Below are 18,302 nucleotides of genomic sequence, written 5' to 3'. Positions count from 1 at the left end.
TTTTTGGCATTAAGCCCTACTGCTGCTCACAAATGGTCACTTCTGCTCTTAGTCTTGCTTCAACTACTCTTTCCCAGAGTTTCATTGTATGGCTCATCAACTTTATTCCTCTGTAATTAGTACAACTCTGCACATCTCCTTTGTTCTTAAAAATGGGCACGAGTACACTTCGTCTCCAATCTTCAGACATCTGTTCACCATCTAAGATCTTGTTGAATAACCCAGTCAGGAACACCACCGCCACCTCTCCAAGACATTTCCATACCTCGATTGGTAAATCATCAGGCCCGAGTGCCTTTCCCCCCTTCATCCTCTTCAGCGCCCTCCTCACTTCATCCTTGCTAATGCTTGCTATGTCTTGGTCCACAACAGTCACGTCTTCTACTCTTTGTTCCTTCTCATTTTCCTCATTCATCAATTCTTCAAAGTACTCTTTCCATCTTGCCATCACACTACCGGCACCTGTCAATACATTGCCATCTCTATCCTTAATTACCCGAACCTGCTTTAGGTCCTTACCATCTTTGTATGTAGATATTTATATGTATATGTATATATATACATATAAATATCTACATATACATACCGTAGATTTCGGACTACAAGGCGCTACTTTTTCCCCAAGCTTTCAACCCTGTGGCTATTTCAGCAATGCGGCCAATGTATGTATTTTTTATAATGGCCGCCAGTGGCACTTGAGTAGAAAAGGTAAGATTAAAATATGGAATATATGCCTCGAGGAAGACTGCAACTTCTCATCTTGTGCATAAATTAAATTAGCGTGAACATCATCATGGAAAATACATACAAGAAAGGCATATGACGCAGCTTTCAAACTAAAAGCAATCGAGCTGTCCGATAAAGAAGGAAACAGAGCTGCTCCACGAAAACTTGGCATAAACGAGTCGATGGTGAGAGGCTGGAAACGGCAACGAGAAATACTGGAGCAACGTAAAAAGACTTCAGAGGTAATAAAAGCAGGTGGCCCGAACTGGAAAATATTCTAGAAGACTGGGTGAACAGCGAGAGAGAGGCTGAGGTAGTGTGTGACGACGTCTATACTACACTGTTTCATTCCGACACTGAGGACGATTACTTGGATGGCTTCAGTTCAAAGGAGGAAGATGAACACGGCTTACCGCGATTTTCACCAGTATGTTCTTTTACCAGACCAGTTATACTTTGTTGCTATTGTGTTGCTAGCGTGTTGTTACCATATTTCTACCATTTCACTGCCGCATCACAGGCATTAAAACTTAGAAAACGCTCTCTGTGTGCCTTCTTTTTTTGTAAATATATTTACATGTTTTAATGTGGGCACATGCGGCTTATATACAGGTGCCGCTTGTATATGTACAAAATCGATTTTCCTCTAAAAATGTAGTGGGTGAGGCTTATAATCAGGTGCGCTCTATAGTCCGGAAATTACGGTATATACATATACATATTTACATACACATATACACACACAGACAGACACCCACATACATAAATATTCACACAATTCTAGACTAGATGTGTGCCGAGCAGATTCTTCTTGCATTCTTTATTAGTGGCCAATCTTTCCAGCTGTGGTCAGGTGAAGGTTGTGAACACCATCGGTTCACAAATTTGACATTGACACTGCCCAAAATAATGGAGCAAATCATTTTTAATGGTGAAACTCAGACAGAAGATTGGCTAATCTAAAAAAAAAAAAAATCATTTAAGTCGACATACAACTTGCTGGTAGAGGGGGATTGGAGTCGACCTGCCCCAGGAATAGTGAAATGTGTGTGTAATTAATGCCCATTAATTTGCATGTGGAACAATAATAAAACCTAAACTTCTCCACAGATCTCTGGTAAAAAAGGACCCCCAGCAAAAAAACAAGAAAAAAAGAAAATGAGATAAAATAAGTATGTTACTGCATTAACTGAGAAATTAAAGAACATGACTGTTTACTGCAATGTCTTACTTTGCTGATCTCATAACCAGTAATTGATTGTTCAAAAAATTCTGACATTACAACTGATGATTGTAATGTCAGATTTCCTATCCAAATGATCAGACCAATGCATAGTAATATAAGTCCATATAGAATTTATCGCAAATGTGTACATTCTCGTGATATTCTTTCTAAATAGAATGAAGTCATAGAAAAGTTACATTTGTCAGCCATCACAGACGTTTGCTCTAAATACGGGCCACGTAAAGCACATGAAAACAAATGAAAATAGAATAATCGAAGTACCGAAGAAAGGTCCACATCCACACTTGGGGGACCTTATATTACCGCTGAACCCTTTCCACAACCTACCCGTTGACCCCGGGACTGTAGCGCCGTGTCTTCCAGAGGCTACAGGAGGAGTCGTGCGCAAGCAGCGGGTTGACGCCGTGGAACGAGTTGACTCGGTTCAGATATCTTCTGCGGGCCAACGTCTGATGGAAATGGCGCTGTTTGCTCCAGTGTTGGTTCTTCATCCGAGCGGGGGTGTGGCCGCCAGATCGTAACGTTCTGCGACAATGTAGGGGAGCAGCGTGGAGCGGCAGAGGGGAAGCAGCAGCAGGAGGAGGAGGAGGAGGCGGCGGCGGCAAAGGAGGAAGAGGAGGAGGGTGGTGGTGGTGCTGCTGCTTTACGTCGTTCTCGTGCAGCTCGTGTTCGCCGTAGAGTAAAAACCTGCTTGCTTCTTCGGCAACGTTTACGTTGTCTATTTGAAGAGATGAGTTGGATGGGGATGAGCTCTCGGCCTCTGAGTCCAGAGAAGAAGAGGACGGTGACAGGGAGCCCTTCCTTCGAGTACTCACCCTCTGTCCACCGCCGCCTTGCTTCGGCAGTTTCCCGATTACAGCACCGAGTAACGGCGGCGGCGCGACAGTTACACTTTTAGAGTATTCATTGTCAGAATCCGTAGCGATTGCATTCAACGTTACGTTGTCACGGTGGTACTGAATATGGTTGCCAGTGTCGCAATTCATGCCAAATCCATGAGACGTTTCCCAAATGTGCATCCAGAACGAATTGGCAGGTCCCTTCTGCTCCGGCTGGATCCAAGCGGTCCTGGGATCCATTTGGACTCGAGATTGAGCGGCCACCTCTCACCGTGAAAAATTCAAAGCAAGCGGCACATGTGATACTTTGACTCAAGCAAAAAAAAATGGTTTCCTACCGCTTAGGTTTAGTTACTGTCTTCAAAGTGCTTCATGTCAGGAAACTGGCGTGGATGTTAAAAATCGGCTTGCCCAAGTCCGCTCCCCATGTCAACCAGCAAAAATGGCGCACCCAGCAGCACTCTGCCGCATCTGCGCATGTGTGGGGATTTAAATCTTTGAACACACCTCCCCACACAGCCACATGAAATCAAGCTAATGGACAAACCAACGGAAGTGTTCGCAGCAGCAACGGCGGGGGTGTTAGGGTAGTTAACGGCGACGTTACATGGCCGCACTTCAGACTTTACAAGTACGTACTGTTATTTGTTTTACTACCCAAATCAAATGTAAATAAACCGGCCCATGAAAGAATTGTCTTCATACCTCATTTTATTTATATGGCACAAAACACATGGGCGTAAACTTTTGAAATATGGTGACGTGTTTTCCCCAACGGTCACCTTAATTGGAAACATTTTTCGATTGTCCACTCAAACTAAAAAAATGTAGCCATAATGTGGTGCACTAGATATGCTTACATTTTTATAGAGTACTGTATATTGAACTCCTCCCAGATATTTGGTTTAAAATGTTGGCAATGCCATATCGTGTAAAAGGAGGAAAACAATTAAAAAAAAATGCAATCAGAGAAATGTCCAATGTACTGAAACGTGAAGTTGGAAATCTCTCTTCGTTAATGTTTTAAAAACTAATACAATATTATGATCACTACTACTACTTTATCAGTATTTCAGTGTTCTTCATCCACCAATCCAGTTTCTGTAAAGGTTCTTGTTTCAATTGTGGCGTCAAATCAATAAATTGCCAGTTACAGGGTACAATTGTACACAAGTGGACACAAGTCTAAAAATAGGGAGAGTCAAAAATTCATAAAAAAATATCCATCCATGATCTGAACCTCTTAATCCTCACAAAATTTGGCATGCTGGAGCCTACCGAGCCCTTTTAAGCAGCATGGAGGGGACACCTTGAACCGATTGCCAGCCAAAAGTACAATCGACATGTAAAATTACACTTCAGGACAATTTAGAATGATCGATTAACCTGTTATGCATGTTTTTGCTGGAACAACAAACAGAATCTAAACAATGGCTTCAGATTCGGAGAATATGCTTTCTTGTTACACACCCAGTTATGTATATGATTCAAATACAGTAAAGGCTCGTTATATCGATATCGGTTATATCGATAGTACCGCTTATTACGATACTATTTTCATTTCCCTTGCACATTTCTAGTCTTTTTATGTATAATTAGTACCGTTTAGTACGATACCCGGTTATTATGATAATCCGGTTATTACGGTGCTCCTTTTCATCCCCCGCCGGCCATTTTAGTTGTTTATATCGATATATCCGTCGCGCCATTGGTCAACTTGGTCACGTGTCTTGTTACGTGAACCGCCATCGGTCGCGCCATTGGTCGACTTGGTCACATGAGCCGCCATCGGTCGCCCTATTGTTGGACTTGGCCGTGTGACTTTGTCACGTGACACGCCATCGGTCGCGCCATTGGTCAACTTGGTCACGTGTCTTGGTTACGTGTCACGCCATCAGTCGCGCCATTGGTCGACTTGGTCAGGTGACTTGGTTACGTACCCAGCACCCGTGTAGCAGAGCCATTTTCATTTTCAGACGCTAGCTCGTGTGTAGCAGACGAGATTGAAGTGTTTGTGTTAAAAGGTAAAAATGGGAAGCAGAAGAAGATTGATGACTTTTTTAAATTGTATACATAATACAGTAAGATGTAAGTTTTGCAGTTTCCCTGTTGTGTTATGTACATGCCCACTGTACTGTATATGAATGCAATCGTTTTTTGCAACAATGATTCTTGTTTTGTCTGCTGAAGCGCGATGATTTTGAAAATTATTAACATTCCATACTGTGTATTAAAGGACAGCCGATGTCACTTTTTATTCAAATGCAAATAAAAATGACTTAACGCCAAGACGTCTTGCATTGCTTGTGAATCCAAACAATGGCTTCAGATTCGGATAATATGCTTTCTTGTTACACATCCAGTTATGAATATGTTTCAAATCCACTGTAGTTCTGAAGATTAAAGCATACATGTTTACAATCATTAAAGAATTATATGTGCCATTTTGAGGCAACATTGGGGGAACATCTCTTACCCAAAAAAAAGGGGAGCTAATGGCCAGCTCCCTTTCTTATATGGCGCTTGGCTGCCCTCTTTTGGCGGCTTTTGTTTAATGCAGTTCGGCGCAGGATCGGATATATCGATAGTCCCGGTTATATCGATATTTTTTCGGACTCCCTTGAATATCGATATAACGAGACTTTACTGTAGTTCTGAAGAGGAAAGCATACATGTTTACAATCGTTTAAAGAATTTATTCCGTGCCATTATGAGGCAACATTGAGGGGAAATGTCTCACCAAAAAAGAGGCACAAAATGGCGACCTCCTGTGGCCACCTCCGTTTCCACAGGCTGATGAATTCCTTAAATGGAGCTTGGACGCCCTCTTCTGGCAACTTTTGGGTGCAACATGAGGTTGAGGTTGACCAAACAAGTACAGCAATGTACATTGACGTGATGGAAGGACCGCTGCAATGCGTTTTTTTTTTTCTTTTTTCGGTCAGGGGCGTTTCTTTAGTGACGTCACGTAAGGACTCGTCACCAACTCAAAAACAAGACTTCCTGAATATTCAGCGCGAGTCTTAAAACGTAAAATATAGCTAAATGCGGTGGAATCTCATTAAAATATGTTCAGTAGAAGTCATTTGAAGCCATTTTACAAATTATGGACACAACTTGTCCGGGATGTCGGTTGTCCTTTAAAGGACAACCGACGTGACTTTTTTGTTTTTTAACTGACATCAGAAAAACGTTTTATAGCATGTAAAATACCCAAAACACGCAGTATGATATTTTTATTCAAATGCAAAACACCAATAAAAATGACTTAAAGCACAGGTGTCAAAGTCAAGGCCCGCGGGCCAAATCCGGCCCGCCACATCAATTTTTTCGGCCCGCGAAAGCAAATCAAACGTATGAAATTCCATGATGCTTGCTAAATTCTTAACCAAAATTTCATATTTTTGGATATAAACCACAATAACAGTCATTATTCTTGACTTCAGATTTGATAACTAGTTATTCATTCATTTGTTGTGTGCTCTATATGTAATATGTGGATCGGATTAAACATTCGAATGGCTTCCCCAAAATCATAACGGCCCTCGGGAGGAAACCATACCTACAATGTGGCCCCCGGCAAAAAATGACTTTGACACCCCTCACTTAAAGTGTCCAAAATCTGCAAAAAAATGAGCTGCGAATTGGTCATTTTTAGAAAGTCCCGCCCCCAGTTCGTGACGTCACACCAATACGTCTTGCATTGCTGGAGAATCAAAACAATGGCTTCAGATTTGGAGAATATGCTTTCTTGTTACACATCCAGTTATGAATATGATTCAAATAGTTCTGAAGAGGAAAGCATATATGTGTGCAATCAATTAAAGAATTTATTTCGTGCCATTTTGAGGCAACATTGGGTTAAATGTCTGACCCAAAAAAGAGGCACAAAATGGCGATCTCCTGTGGCCACCTCCGTTTCCACAGGCTGATAAATTCCTTATATGGAGCTTGGACACCCTCTTCTGGTGGCTTTTGGGGGCAACACGAGGTTGTCAGACCAAACAAGTACAGCAAAATACATTGACGTGATGGAAGGACCGTAGCAGTGTTTTTGCATCTTTTTTTCGGTCAGGTGCGTTCCTTTAGTGACGTCACATAAGGACTCGTCACCAACTCAAAAACAAGACTTCCTGAATATTCAGCGCGAGTCTTAAACCGTAAAATATAGCTATATGAGATGGAATCTTATTAAAATACGCTCAGTGGAAGTCATTTGAATTGATTTTACAAATTATGGACACAACTTGTCCAGAGATGTCGGTTGTCCTTTAAAGCTTCTGATCTACCGGTCGAAATCCAGCTAGAAATAATTGATTTGCAATGTGATGCAGATTTGAAGGGCAAATTTGCCTCCGTAGGTGTGGACAATTTTTTTATCAGTATCTATCTACTACCAGGGTACCCCAAATTAACAGCCCTGGCTGCTAAAGTTTTGGGCATGTTTGGAACAACCTACCTTTGTCAACAAATCTTCTCAGTAACGAATAACAATAAAACAAAAATGGGTTCAAGGCTCACAAACAAGCACTTAAATGACATTCTGAAAGTGTCAGCTAGTCAGGACGTGACACCCGGTATTGATGCACTTGTACAGGCCAAAAGATGCCAAATATCAGGAACAAAAACAATGGTTTAAAATTTCATTTTTTAATGAATCTCATTTAAACTTAAAGTGCATTACTATATTTTTTGATACCAATTTATTGTTAAAGTCTTGTGCCGTTGTAGAATCATTGGGATCAGTTGCGATGCATATATGTGAACAATAAAATTAAATTGCACATTTGTTCATGAAAACAAATGTTGAGTAAAAGGAATGTTCATTAAATGTCATCATTTTCCTAATGTTCTTGCGCTTCTTTACACCAAATCTAATGAAAGACATGATATCCGGCCCACTTGACATAAACCAATGCCATATGTGGCCCACCATGTGAAATGAGTTTGACATCCCTGCTTTAGTCCCTCAAAATATTGTGATAGCTCCACTTCCATGATTTCTGAGCACAAAGGATTAGCTGACTGTTCAATTTCTTGCAACCAGTGCAGGATAAAATAGCTGAGTGATGAAACCGTCTAATGTCATTTTTTTGTGGGCAATTATTAATTGTAGTCTCTCTGATACACGTTGAAAAACACTAAACAACATCTTTACATGAGTCATGGGGTACAAAAAGAAAAAAAAAACACATTTTAAAACATACATGTAAATTTAATAGCAAAAATAAAAAATCTCTGAATCTGTACAGATATTCAATATTGGTGAGCTTTCCATAGAGGACATATTTACATAATGTTTCGAAGCGCGCAACAGTCAGATGTAAACACACATCAACATTATTACCATTACCTAAGTTTTACCTTAGCACAACTTCACGACTGTGTGTCTGTTACATTTTGTGTGAATAATTACAATATTTAACTTATGCAATATTACCATATTTTCGGGACAATAAGGTGCACCAGATTATAAAGCTGACCTTCAATTAACTCATTCACTGCAAAGGGACATATGTCTTCTTGTGCCGGTCCCAAGCCCGGATAAATACAGAGGGTTGTGTCAGGAAGGGGATCCGATGTAAAAGCTTGGCCAAAACAAACATGCGGATCAAACCTCTAAAGATGGAGGACACTGATTTGCTGTGGCGACCTCTTGAAGGGAAAAGCCGAAAGGAAAAGAAGACTGCCAGACGATGTGCAAAAATGTCTCCAATCCAGTCCCAGAGTTTTTGTCATTTTCACTCACATTGCAGGACCCACAGAATATTCTGTTTTGGGACGACATAAACATTCAATACAGCGTAGGAAAACTTAGACTTGCTTCTTTCATCTTTCATTACTTGGTTGTAGAGTTATCTGCATTAAAAGTGGGGGCGGCTGTACAAAAGGTAAATGCTGCTCCCTCATGGGAGGAAAATATTTTCCAGAGATCTGAAGCTGGAAATACACTCCCTCGCAAGATAAAACAAAACCTGAAAACATTTGGGAAAGGCGCTCCACATCATACTTTTCGATTCCCGAATGAATTTGCGAATGGCAGTGAATGAGTTAATCTGAAATAACATCGAATATAATGTTTGGTTCACTTAATTTTCTCTTTTCCTGTCTCAAAAGAAAAGCATGATGAAAAAAATAAATCATATTTATACAACGTGCAGATGATTGGATAAGGGTGTCACAGTAAAGCTAATCAAAACAAGTTGATGCTCGTAACTTTGCCCAGCGTGGCTCAGATCAAAATATTCCCTGAAGTTAGCTCTCTTTTCAACCTCATTCAGCTCCAACATTACAGGACGTGTTTATGAAAAATTAAAAATTGTAAATTGTGTCCTGGAGGTAAACAACCGGAACCAAGCATCACTCATTTATTGACTTGTCTGCAGATCGAGGCCAGCTGGAAAATGCAGCTTGTGACGGCAGAGGGAACACTTTGTGATGATTCCTCTCGCCATCCTGCAAGTATGTCCAAGGCTTCCTTGGGGTTGCATGGTGACAAGTCGAAGATGCAGTACATCGCTGCTAACTGCACTTCCCACGGTAAACCTGGCCACAAAAAACAAAACAAAAATAAAGAAACAAAATTGAAATGAAAATCCACGAAACACTTTAGTTGGCTGCTGGCACACCAGATAATAATCTGTATAATTTGGCATTTTTGCTCTTATGATTCATACCTTCAGTCCGACTGTGTCTCCCAAAGGTATTGATGATGCTGGCAACAGTTAACACAGAAGAAATGTTCTTCTCCTTGATTCCTAATTGACCTAAGATCCCTGTATTATTAAAAATATAATACATCATAGAGGAAATATCACACTTATTTGCATCATTATTGATTGTGGAAAAAATGGTCAACACCAAACACAACTAACCAATTAGCCGCAGAACGGTTGCCACTGTCACATCAGAGATTGGTACTTGCTGGTCTCGGAGCTGTGATACCCAAGAGTTCATCAACGGCCACAACTCTTTACTGTCACAAAACAAATGTTTTCCCAACATACAACATTATTCATTCATGGACTAACTATACGTACAAATGAACATTGGGAAGCTACAAATAAATTAATTTCAATTTGTGTAAATCTTTCTCAATTAATTCCATCCATCCATTTTCCATACCGCTTATTCCTCATTAGGGTCGCGGGGGTGCTGAGGCCTATTCCAGCTGTCTTCGGGCACGAGGCCGGGGACACCCTGAATTGGTTGCCAGCCCATCGCAGGGCACACAAAGACATACGACAGTCACTCTCGCACTCACACCGAGGGACAATTTGAAGTGTTCAATCTGCCTGCCATGCATGTTTTTGGAATGTGGGAGGAAACCGGAGGACTCGGAGAAAACCCACGCGGGGCCGGGGAGAACATGTAAACTCCACACAGTGAGGCCGGAGTGGGACGCTAACCGGCGACCTCTGCACTGTGAAGCCGGCGTGCTAACCACTCGACTACCGGGCCGCCCCAATTAATTCCAAATAACAAAAAAATAATAATAATGCAGGACTCAAAAATCTTTCTTAAATGACAATATGTAAGGAAAATATATTCCAAAGGCTTTATTTGACAATAAAGCTGACTTTGACTTTGAGACAAAGTTTATTTCGGTCAATGCGTGCACACACTTTGGTTTCAATTAGAAATTGGGGGAGTGCAATTACAGAATGGCAACTTAAAGCATTTAGTACCTCAAGATATTGTCATAGCTCCACTTCCATGAGTTCTGTGCACACAGGAGATGCAAAGTGAAGACCAGTTCCCAGGCCTCCGGTCCCAGGTCGCAGCCATATCGATCGTTTTTCAAGAAAGACAGTCTTGAACCTGACCGAATCTCTGACAGCGAGTGAGCGATCAGAAGGTCAATATCACAAGGTGGGCTCTGTTGGTGCACAGACAGTTTCCCTTTGAACAGGTGAGGTCAATTTGACACAAAGAGGAACTCAACAACAGAACTAGACACTGTATCATTGTTTTGACTAGCAAAACTAAAGTATTGTCTTTAACATTTGGTTTTGTGCTCTTTTACCTTTTCCCATCCAAGGTATGCTGACAGACACTTTGCAATATCTTGTGGTGCTTTCAGTTTTGTGACCGTATGTACAGCCTGGCACAGATGGCTGCTATGAGACAAAATACTGGGCCATGTTGTCACGATAAACAAAATCAGCTTGGAGACATTTGGAAAATCTGAAACAGGAAGGAGAGGATACTTTTTAAGTGGCACCAAACATGCTAATTTTTTTGGGAATTGTCAATTTGAAAGAAACGCGTCTTTGTAGCAGCTGCTTTGAAAGCACAATCTAAATAAAGATTTGCCATATGGTATTGTGTTGATCAAAGCTCACTATTTTCAATGTAATTTCAACAAACATTAAAATTAACGTTTGTGTGTGTGTGTGTAATCATATCTAATGCATCCAGTCCAACATTACAAAATCACAATAGCTTGGCAAGTTGATTCTCTTGAATTGAATCCCCTAACCTTCAAGAAGCAAGCTGTAAGCCAGGGTATGAGCCTTTTCAAAGTCTCCCTCCTGTCGACAAATGGCTGTGTAGACTCTGCAGAGGGCCTGGGCATATTTTTCGCACATGCCCTTTTCTGCTTTGAGTTTGTTCTGGATGGCCAACTTCATGTCACCTGCCTTCAGGTGAAGGGAAAAACAAAGAAACACTCGTTCACATCTACACAGAACGGCCGTAGTTGATCATCACATAGGATATAATGTGCTACACTTGAAATATCCAGAACATGCATTAAATGATCTTGAGAAAGATAGACAGATAAGACAGATGGAGATCTACATTTTTCATACATAAGGCACATGAGACAATAAGGCGCACCTTCAATGAATGACATGTTTGAAAATGTTTTCCATACACTGTATAGTGTATAAGGCACACCACATTAGAAGCTGGGGTTACGTTTTATATCTCCCAGCATGGACCGCGCATTAGTTCTTGTACAGGGGGAAATGGAGTCTGTGGCTGCTGACAGTAGTTGTGAGACATGTTGTGGCTCAACATTACTTCACATATAAGGCGCACTGGCGTATAAGGCGCAGGGTCATCTTTTCAAGAAAAGTAAGGCTTTGGCCTTGTACACCGGAAAATGTGTGCGTGTGTGTGTATAGAGACAGAGAGAGACGGAAGGATGGAAAGACAGACAGTACAGTGAACCCTCGTTTATCGCGGGAGATACGTTCCAAAAATAGCCCGCGATAGGTGAAATCCGCAAAGTACAATGTAGTCAGCTTTTATTTTTTTTACACAATGCAAAACTTTACATACTGCAGAATGAAACAAAAAATAAAACTCCTTTTTTAATAGTTGAAAGAACGTGTTGTAAAACAATATGTTGCTGCTGCGCCTATTCATCCTGACTCCGCTGCGCTGTAGCATCTTTTTCTACTGAAGGAGTCTTTCTCCGAGAGAAGAAAATTGTTATCGGTAGTTATTGGCACTGTCTTTTTTTAAGAATATTTTTATAAACTGACATGGTCCCAATTTCTAGAAGCAGGATGCTCCATGAGCTGTTCAAAGCCAGTGTGTTTGATTATATTCTGCTTTGATTGCAGACTTGTTTGCAGTGTTGTTTCTTTTACTTTGTTTGTATGCACATTTGCATGCGATTTATCAAAAAAGTTTTTTTCCCCCTGAAAAAGAATCCATGATGCACTGAAGTGATACCGCGATAAGTGAACCGCAAAGTAGCGAGGGATAACTGTACTAGAAACATAAGGCGTCATCAAATTGTAAAAATGTGCGTATACATATAATAACAAGGATTAAATTGATGACAGTATAGTTCCACAGCAATAAATACTGAATTATCATACTAACCAAGCTGCTTTGAGAAATTTCAGAAATGACTTCTTTTTCCTCATCTCTCAGCACAGGTTTTTTGGACAGGTTACCAACATGGATGTGGCTCTGGATCACAGGCAACAAATCAAAGGCCTGATGTTCAATCCGCTTCAAAAGGTGGTCAACAGCACTTTCCTCACCAGGTTCTTCCAAGACTGTTTCCTTAATTTTGATGGGTTTAAGCTTTGGGGTTTGACAAGACGTTAAATCATAGCCGGTGTTTGGCAAGGAGACAGGCACTTGCCTGACACTTGGAGAGCAGGCATCTGTTCTGGGAGATTTACTGTTTTTAAGATGGGCCAACTCCGTGGCAGGTCGTTTTTCTCCTCTCCTTTCAGTCTTGATGAAAGCAGTCGCGGTGGAAGAGACTGTTGTGAAACTGGAAATCTGACTGTCAGATGATGGTGTAAAGGCAACACTTTCTGAAGAATTAATGCTAAGGTTGCCTCTGAGAATACTCAATGTGCGAGCACGTGCCGACAGTTCTGGGTACATGCTATCCAGAATCCTCATAGAATTCTCCTGCGGTGGACAAGGTGCTGTGGGCGGTGAGGAATTTAGTGCAGCAGGCAAGCGACCTGGGACGGGCACCGCATGTTTTGGGGTAGCGGAGCCAAACTGAAGAGGTGACAAGGGGACTCCGTTTGGAGGAAAGCTACTGCTTTGAGTTGAGGATGAACACACTGCCTGGCTGTTGGGAGTCACAGATGTCTGGACCTGAGTGGTAGGCGAGGCCAAGCTGTCCATTGGGGAGGGAAAGGAAAGCTTTCCAATGGCATGCCTTGTATTTATTGGTCTGCCTGCCTTTGTAGGTGTCTTCAGAGGAGTAAGGACAGGAGGGAGTGGTGGACCCATTTCAATCCGAACTTCGCAGATGGACTCCGAACGCCGAATTGGTTCAGCAGTTGCATTTGTCACCGGAACAGCTGTGGATGCACCACACATGATCATATCAAGCTTTCCTTCGACAGGCATTTCAGCAGAGGTCTCTGATTGGCCTTGTCCAGTCGCCTGTCCAATCGCAGTGACTGTTTGACCACTGCATGGTTCATCATGAGGCAATCCTTTGACAACAATCCCTTCTGCACTACTCTTATTTTGAGATTCTAGGGGTGTTTTGTTTATTGAATGGTGCTTGCTGTTAACTCCAGGATAATTTTCCACTCTTTTTGTGTGATCTTCAGATTCATTTGTTTTTACAATAGGTGAAGAATAAGACCGACTCATATGACTGCACAACAAATGCACATTTTCCTTCAAAGGTTTACAATCATGGTTACGAGTTGTGCCTGAAGGAGATTGTTCTCCTATGCCATTCTGAAGAACGACTAGTGGAGCAATTGTAACACCAGGTATCTGTTGGACAATGGATTCATTTGGATTAGGATTAATCATTGACAGGTGTGGTATGTTGGTACTTGGGTCTGACAGAGAAGGTGTTCCAACTGCTCTTACAGTTTGCTGAGCTTCCAATCCTACTTTGTCTGGAAGACAGATTCCTTCATTTTCTACCAGGTCTTCGCTCTCGATATTGGTGACGCTACAATTCATGTCAAGGCTTGATATACCTGGGTCATCGTCTTGCGTTTCAAAGTCCTTTCCTTGATGCTCTGCATTGTTTTGGGGATTTATGTATTGAACATTTTGACTTTCATGCAATAGGTGACTTGTGTCTTGAATGTTTTCCTTTTCCGACATGTGTTGCTTACTGACATGATTTTTGCCCTGTACAGAGTTGATGCAAATCGGGAAAGTTATCGGCTGCACATGTAATGCTTCCATGTTGACTTCAGTGTTGACATTGTACGATTCCCCGCAAAAGGAGTGGTGAATTTTGCCAGAAGAGTCTCTGTTGACATTTTTCTCTGTAATAGCAGACTCATCTTTGATTGGCTCCCCTTCAGTCTGTTCCCCTGATTCTGTAGTGTTAGAGTGATCTACTTCTGGTGCGTTGCTGTTTGCACAACTACTGTTAGGTTCTGCACAGCATAGTTCATAACTGATCGTACCTGCTGGAGAATCCTCAACTGAAATTACTTTATCTAATGTAGGAAACGATACGAACTGCTTGGCACTATCATTCTCAATCTGCATTTCCTCATCATTCATGCTGAGTCTTTCTTCATTTGGCTCTGTTGTGACACTTGATTCAAATGTATTGGAAGCGCATTCCACTTTGTGTGTTGTCCCATTAGATAAAGGTACACTTTCCTCAATTGATGTTGAACGTTTCGGAGAAAGGCATGACTTTGCTATAGCGTGCTTGAACTCATTTTCATTAAGACAGTGTCCGGGTGTGGCATGTTCTATTTCTCTGTCCGCTTTCTTCATAATCTCTGTTTGGTTCTCCTGCAAGGAATGAAAATACATGTTTGAATCCCGTTTTTCCTCTGTGTGTGTGTATGTGGGTGTGCGCGTGCGGGCAAATTGAAATTGTCAATAAATCATTGTTTACAGTCTTACACGTAGTGGTGATAAGCAGGTAGGCAGAGGCTTGAACCATTCCAATATCTCATACAGGTTGGCCGTTTCATAAGCCTCCCCGACTGGTTTAGACAGGTGATTGTTGTTTGTTGGAACGGGTTCTTGCTGTAGCTTTCTGCTCATTGGTAGCGGAGATGCTTGTTTCTTGGTTTTCTGTACACATGGAGATGTTTGCGAATATGTTCCAATAAATTCGGTTTGAGTGCAAGATCTTTGGATTTCACTCATATTGTGGAAAAGAGTCTGGGATTGATCACTCAGAAGAAGACATTTGCTCTGCTGAGAGGTGGGCTCTGAAACGACAAGGTAAGGTTTTATGTGGAAAAAAAAAGGAACACAATGACTTGTAAACGTCTGGAACCTCCAGTGGTCAGTGCACTCATGAGAGCTCACCATGGAAGTCCAACAAGTTGGCTGACAGCTTGTGGTGCGGTTCCACACAAGCCCATACATGCTCTAGAAGTACTCGAACTTTTTCTGGAAAACATGGGATCCAAAACAAATATTTAAAACTTGTGGCAAGTTATTAAAGTTGACACGGTTTGGGGAGTAATTGATTTCAACAACGCACCTTTATCAACTTTATGTTCTGGAGCTGCTCTTGCCTGAGTTGATTTACTTCTGTATTCTGGGTAAAGAAAATTCAGACTAGTCTGCAACTAGTGTGCACTGTTTAACTGGTGCCAGTGAATGTCAATTACAGTGTTAAATATCTTGCAGTAGAATGAATTTTCTTACCTTTCTTTCTTTCTCGCTCCAATTTTATAAGTCGTGTCTGTAAGTACAATGTGACATTTTAAGTAACTAGGTTAAACTCAGCCGCCCTTCCGCTTAAACAGTCATAAACAAGACTTATTACACTGTACCTCAAGGTCAAAAATGTTTCGCTCCAATTGGACCTTCTCTTTATTTATTAGTGATATCTGATTATTCCTTTGGGAAACTGATTCTGAAACAGAGAGAGGGGGTGATAGACCAAATTCAAGGCATCTTTATAATGTTTTTACACAAAGACAATGAAGGTAGTACGGATTTGAGATACCTTCAAGCAGTGAAACCCTATTTGCAAGTTTTTCTTTTCTGTTGATGGAAAAAAACAGTATGTTAGCAACTGCTTAAATGCGCATGAATGACAATGTGAAAAATGTTCTTACATGCTTGTTATCCTGTCTAGATTCTGCAACAGTTGTTCAACTTTATCTGCATTTTCCTCTGATTTCTTCAAAGATGTCTGCGGAGAGAGGCTGAAGTTGTATTTCACATGCCAATGCAGACTGACATCAGTAAACATCACTCTTACTTGGACATTCAGCAAATCAATTTCCACCATGGCCTTTTCCCGCTTAAGTTGTGCATTCTCAAGTGACTGAGTTTCTGTGAGTTCTGAATGTTTCAAATGCACACTTGTTAATCACAACCACTGTTAAGAGTTACCTTCATCATAAAAGTGGTGTTTCAAAGTACCTTTAATGACCTTTAGTTGGTTTTCAAGCTTCCCATTCCTCAAGGGCATGAAATGAAAAATATTCATTAAAACAATAAGCAGAAATCATAGAAAGGTTGTTGTTCGAATGACAACTTACTCAGCCAATGTAATACTGTTTTCTTGCTTTAACTTGTCAACTTCTTCAGACATCTGAGCATAGTCCTGAAGAATTGACTACAAAAATTCAAGTTGGCAAAAAATTACATTTGAAACAACATAGTTTGCAACAATGTTAAGTTAAAATAGAAAAGGGGAAATTAAATCTAATTCTAAAAAATACAAGTGAACAGACCAGGGTTTCACACATTTTTGGGACAGGCGTCATTTAACGATGGGTTGATAACAAGTTATTCAACTGAACACAATGAGGATTTTAGTTACATTTCCACTTGCCAGCATGTACCAATGACTGCACCTTAAAAAATATTAGTGGTCACCATCACAGGGGGCTATGTAGCAACTTTGTTAGTTAGCAGCTGCAGTAGATATGATCAGAATGTCAAAGTTGACCACATAATCCACAGTAATGGTTTCATGAAATAAGATGCGTGCACGCACGCACACGCACACACACGCACACGCACACACACGACAACATCATAGTCTGGACAAATATGTTACTCTCAAGGTTCGACAGATTTAAATTTAGTCAAACGTTTGTTTTGCTTCAGTAAAACCAATTAAACGTGACAACATGCTAGTCAGTAACACAATGAGACATTGCAGTTTTTAGCAAGAGTACACCATGTCATTCTGAACTGTTGCAATAATGGAATAAAGTGCCTGCCTCCTTGCCAATGGTTACTCCTTTCTTGTTCATAAGTATTTATGTTATATGGAGTTTATGAATGTGTGTCGAATCAAACCGTTAGGTTACTTTTGTGTTGCATTTTATTTTCGGGGAAACCTTGACTGTGGATTGTGCGTCGACAATGCTCCCTCGTTCGGTCGCCGATTACATCAACATATCACTTGCGAAAGGAATATTGAAAGGTTTACTTTCCAACACATACCCTTTTTTCTTCCAACTCCGCTTGCACAGATTCATAATCTGATGTCTTTTTCTCCAAAGTAACCAATTGGCTCTGAAGCTCTACGTGCTGTTGTTGTAGAGTGATCGTGTCACTAAAAAAACGAACACAAATTCAAATGATTGTGAATCATGTGTAATTTTGATAAACGATCAATGCTCCAATATGTTTTTGGTGGAAAAAGTTGAATAATATGTGAAGCGAATGTCACTACCCTTGGTGCACCGATAATCGTGTGTATTCTTATCCAAGTGCATTAATACTTACGCAGAAACCATAACCTTCTGCTTCAGTGATAAAAACGATGACACGTATTCCGTTAAACTCTGTATAAAGTGACAAGGATGATTAAACAGTTGCTTATAATAAAATGAAACTGTGAAGCTTAGATGTGTCTGACCTGGTGCAAAAGGGAACAATTTTGACAATTCGCTGGCGTCGCGTCCGAGGCTATAGCTACAGTTTTGGTCTGGCTGTCCCCTGGCATCATGATACTACTGTTACGAACAAACAAACAAACAATCAAAATCTGACAAATTGAGATTAAGATGGTCTCAGAGGATCCACTGGTTCAAAACAAACACATTTCACGTTTTCAACGTTGCTCAAGGACCCAAGGCAGGACC

General features: G+C 40.9%; 2 protein-coding genes across 4 annotated transcripts in view; both read right to left on the bottom strand.

The window, feature by feature from the left end:
* The window catches only part of LOC148896612 (terminal nucleotidyltransferase 4A-like), a 23,553-nt gene extending 20,272 nt beyond the window's left edge, over window positions 1-3,281 (bottom strand). The window contains exon 1 of the mRNA XM_088998844.1: window positions 2,300-3,281. Within this exon, the coding sequence (XP_088854970.1) occupies window positions 2,300-3,051 (752 nt within the window). The 5' untranslated portion in view covers window positions 3,052-3,281. The remainder of the gene's footprint in view (window positions 1-2,299) is intronic.
* Window positions 3,282-7,487: 4,206 nt separating this feature from the next.
* ice1 (KIAA0947-like (H. sapiens)) lies at window positions 7,488-18,295 on the bottom strand. 3 transcript variants are annotated; one of them, XM_088999018.1, is made up of 20 exons: window positions 18,077-18,294; window positions 17,944-18,002; window positions 17,659-17,770; window positions 16,743-16,819; window positions 16,624-16,661; window positions 16,460-16,542; window positions 16,314-16,390; window positions 16,202-16,239; window positions 16,026-16,108; window positions 15,898-15,934; window positions 15,731-15,787; window positions 15,553-15,636; window positions 15,139-15,452; window positions 12,652-15,024; window positions 11,294-11,453; window positions 10,838-10,998; window positions 10,500-10,690; window positions 9,687-9,787; window positions 9,489-9,587; window positions 7,488-9,357 (listed from the first exon to the last, which is right to left on the bottom strand). In XM_088999018.1, exons 1-20 carry the CDS (start codon window positions 18,164-18,166, stop codon window positions 9,176-9,178), a joined length of 4,416 nt encoding a protein of 1,471 aa, XP_088855144.1. In that variant the 5' UTR covers window positions 18,167-18,294; the 3' UTR covers window positions 7,488-9,175. The 3 variants fall into 3 exon arrangements, with proteins under 3 accessions (XP_088855144.1, XP_088855143.1, XP_088855145.1); XM_088999017.1 differs by having other exon boundaries at window positions 16,314-16,542; window positions 18,077-18,295; XM_088999019.1 differs by lacking the exons at window positions 16,460-16,542; window positions 16,624-16,661; window positions 16,743-16,819.
* Between the last annotated feature and the right edge of the window lie 7 nt (window positions 18,296-18,302).

This window comes from Hippocampus bargibanti, linkage group LG06 (assembly GCF_051943395.1).
Source record: "Hippocampus bargibanti isolate YZ-2025 linkage group LG06, ASM5194339v1, whole genome shotgun sequence".
NCBI lineage: Eukaryota > Metazoa > Chordata > Actinopteri > Syngnathiformes > Syngnathidae > Hippocampus > Hippocampus bargibanti.
Note: the sequence above shows the minus strand (reverse complement) of the source record. Positions and strands in the feature narration are given on the sequence as shown.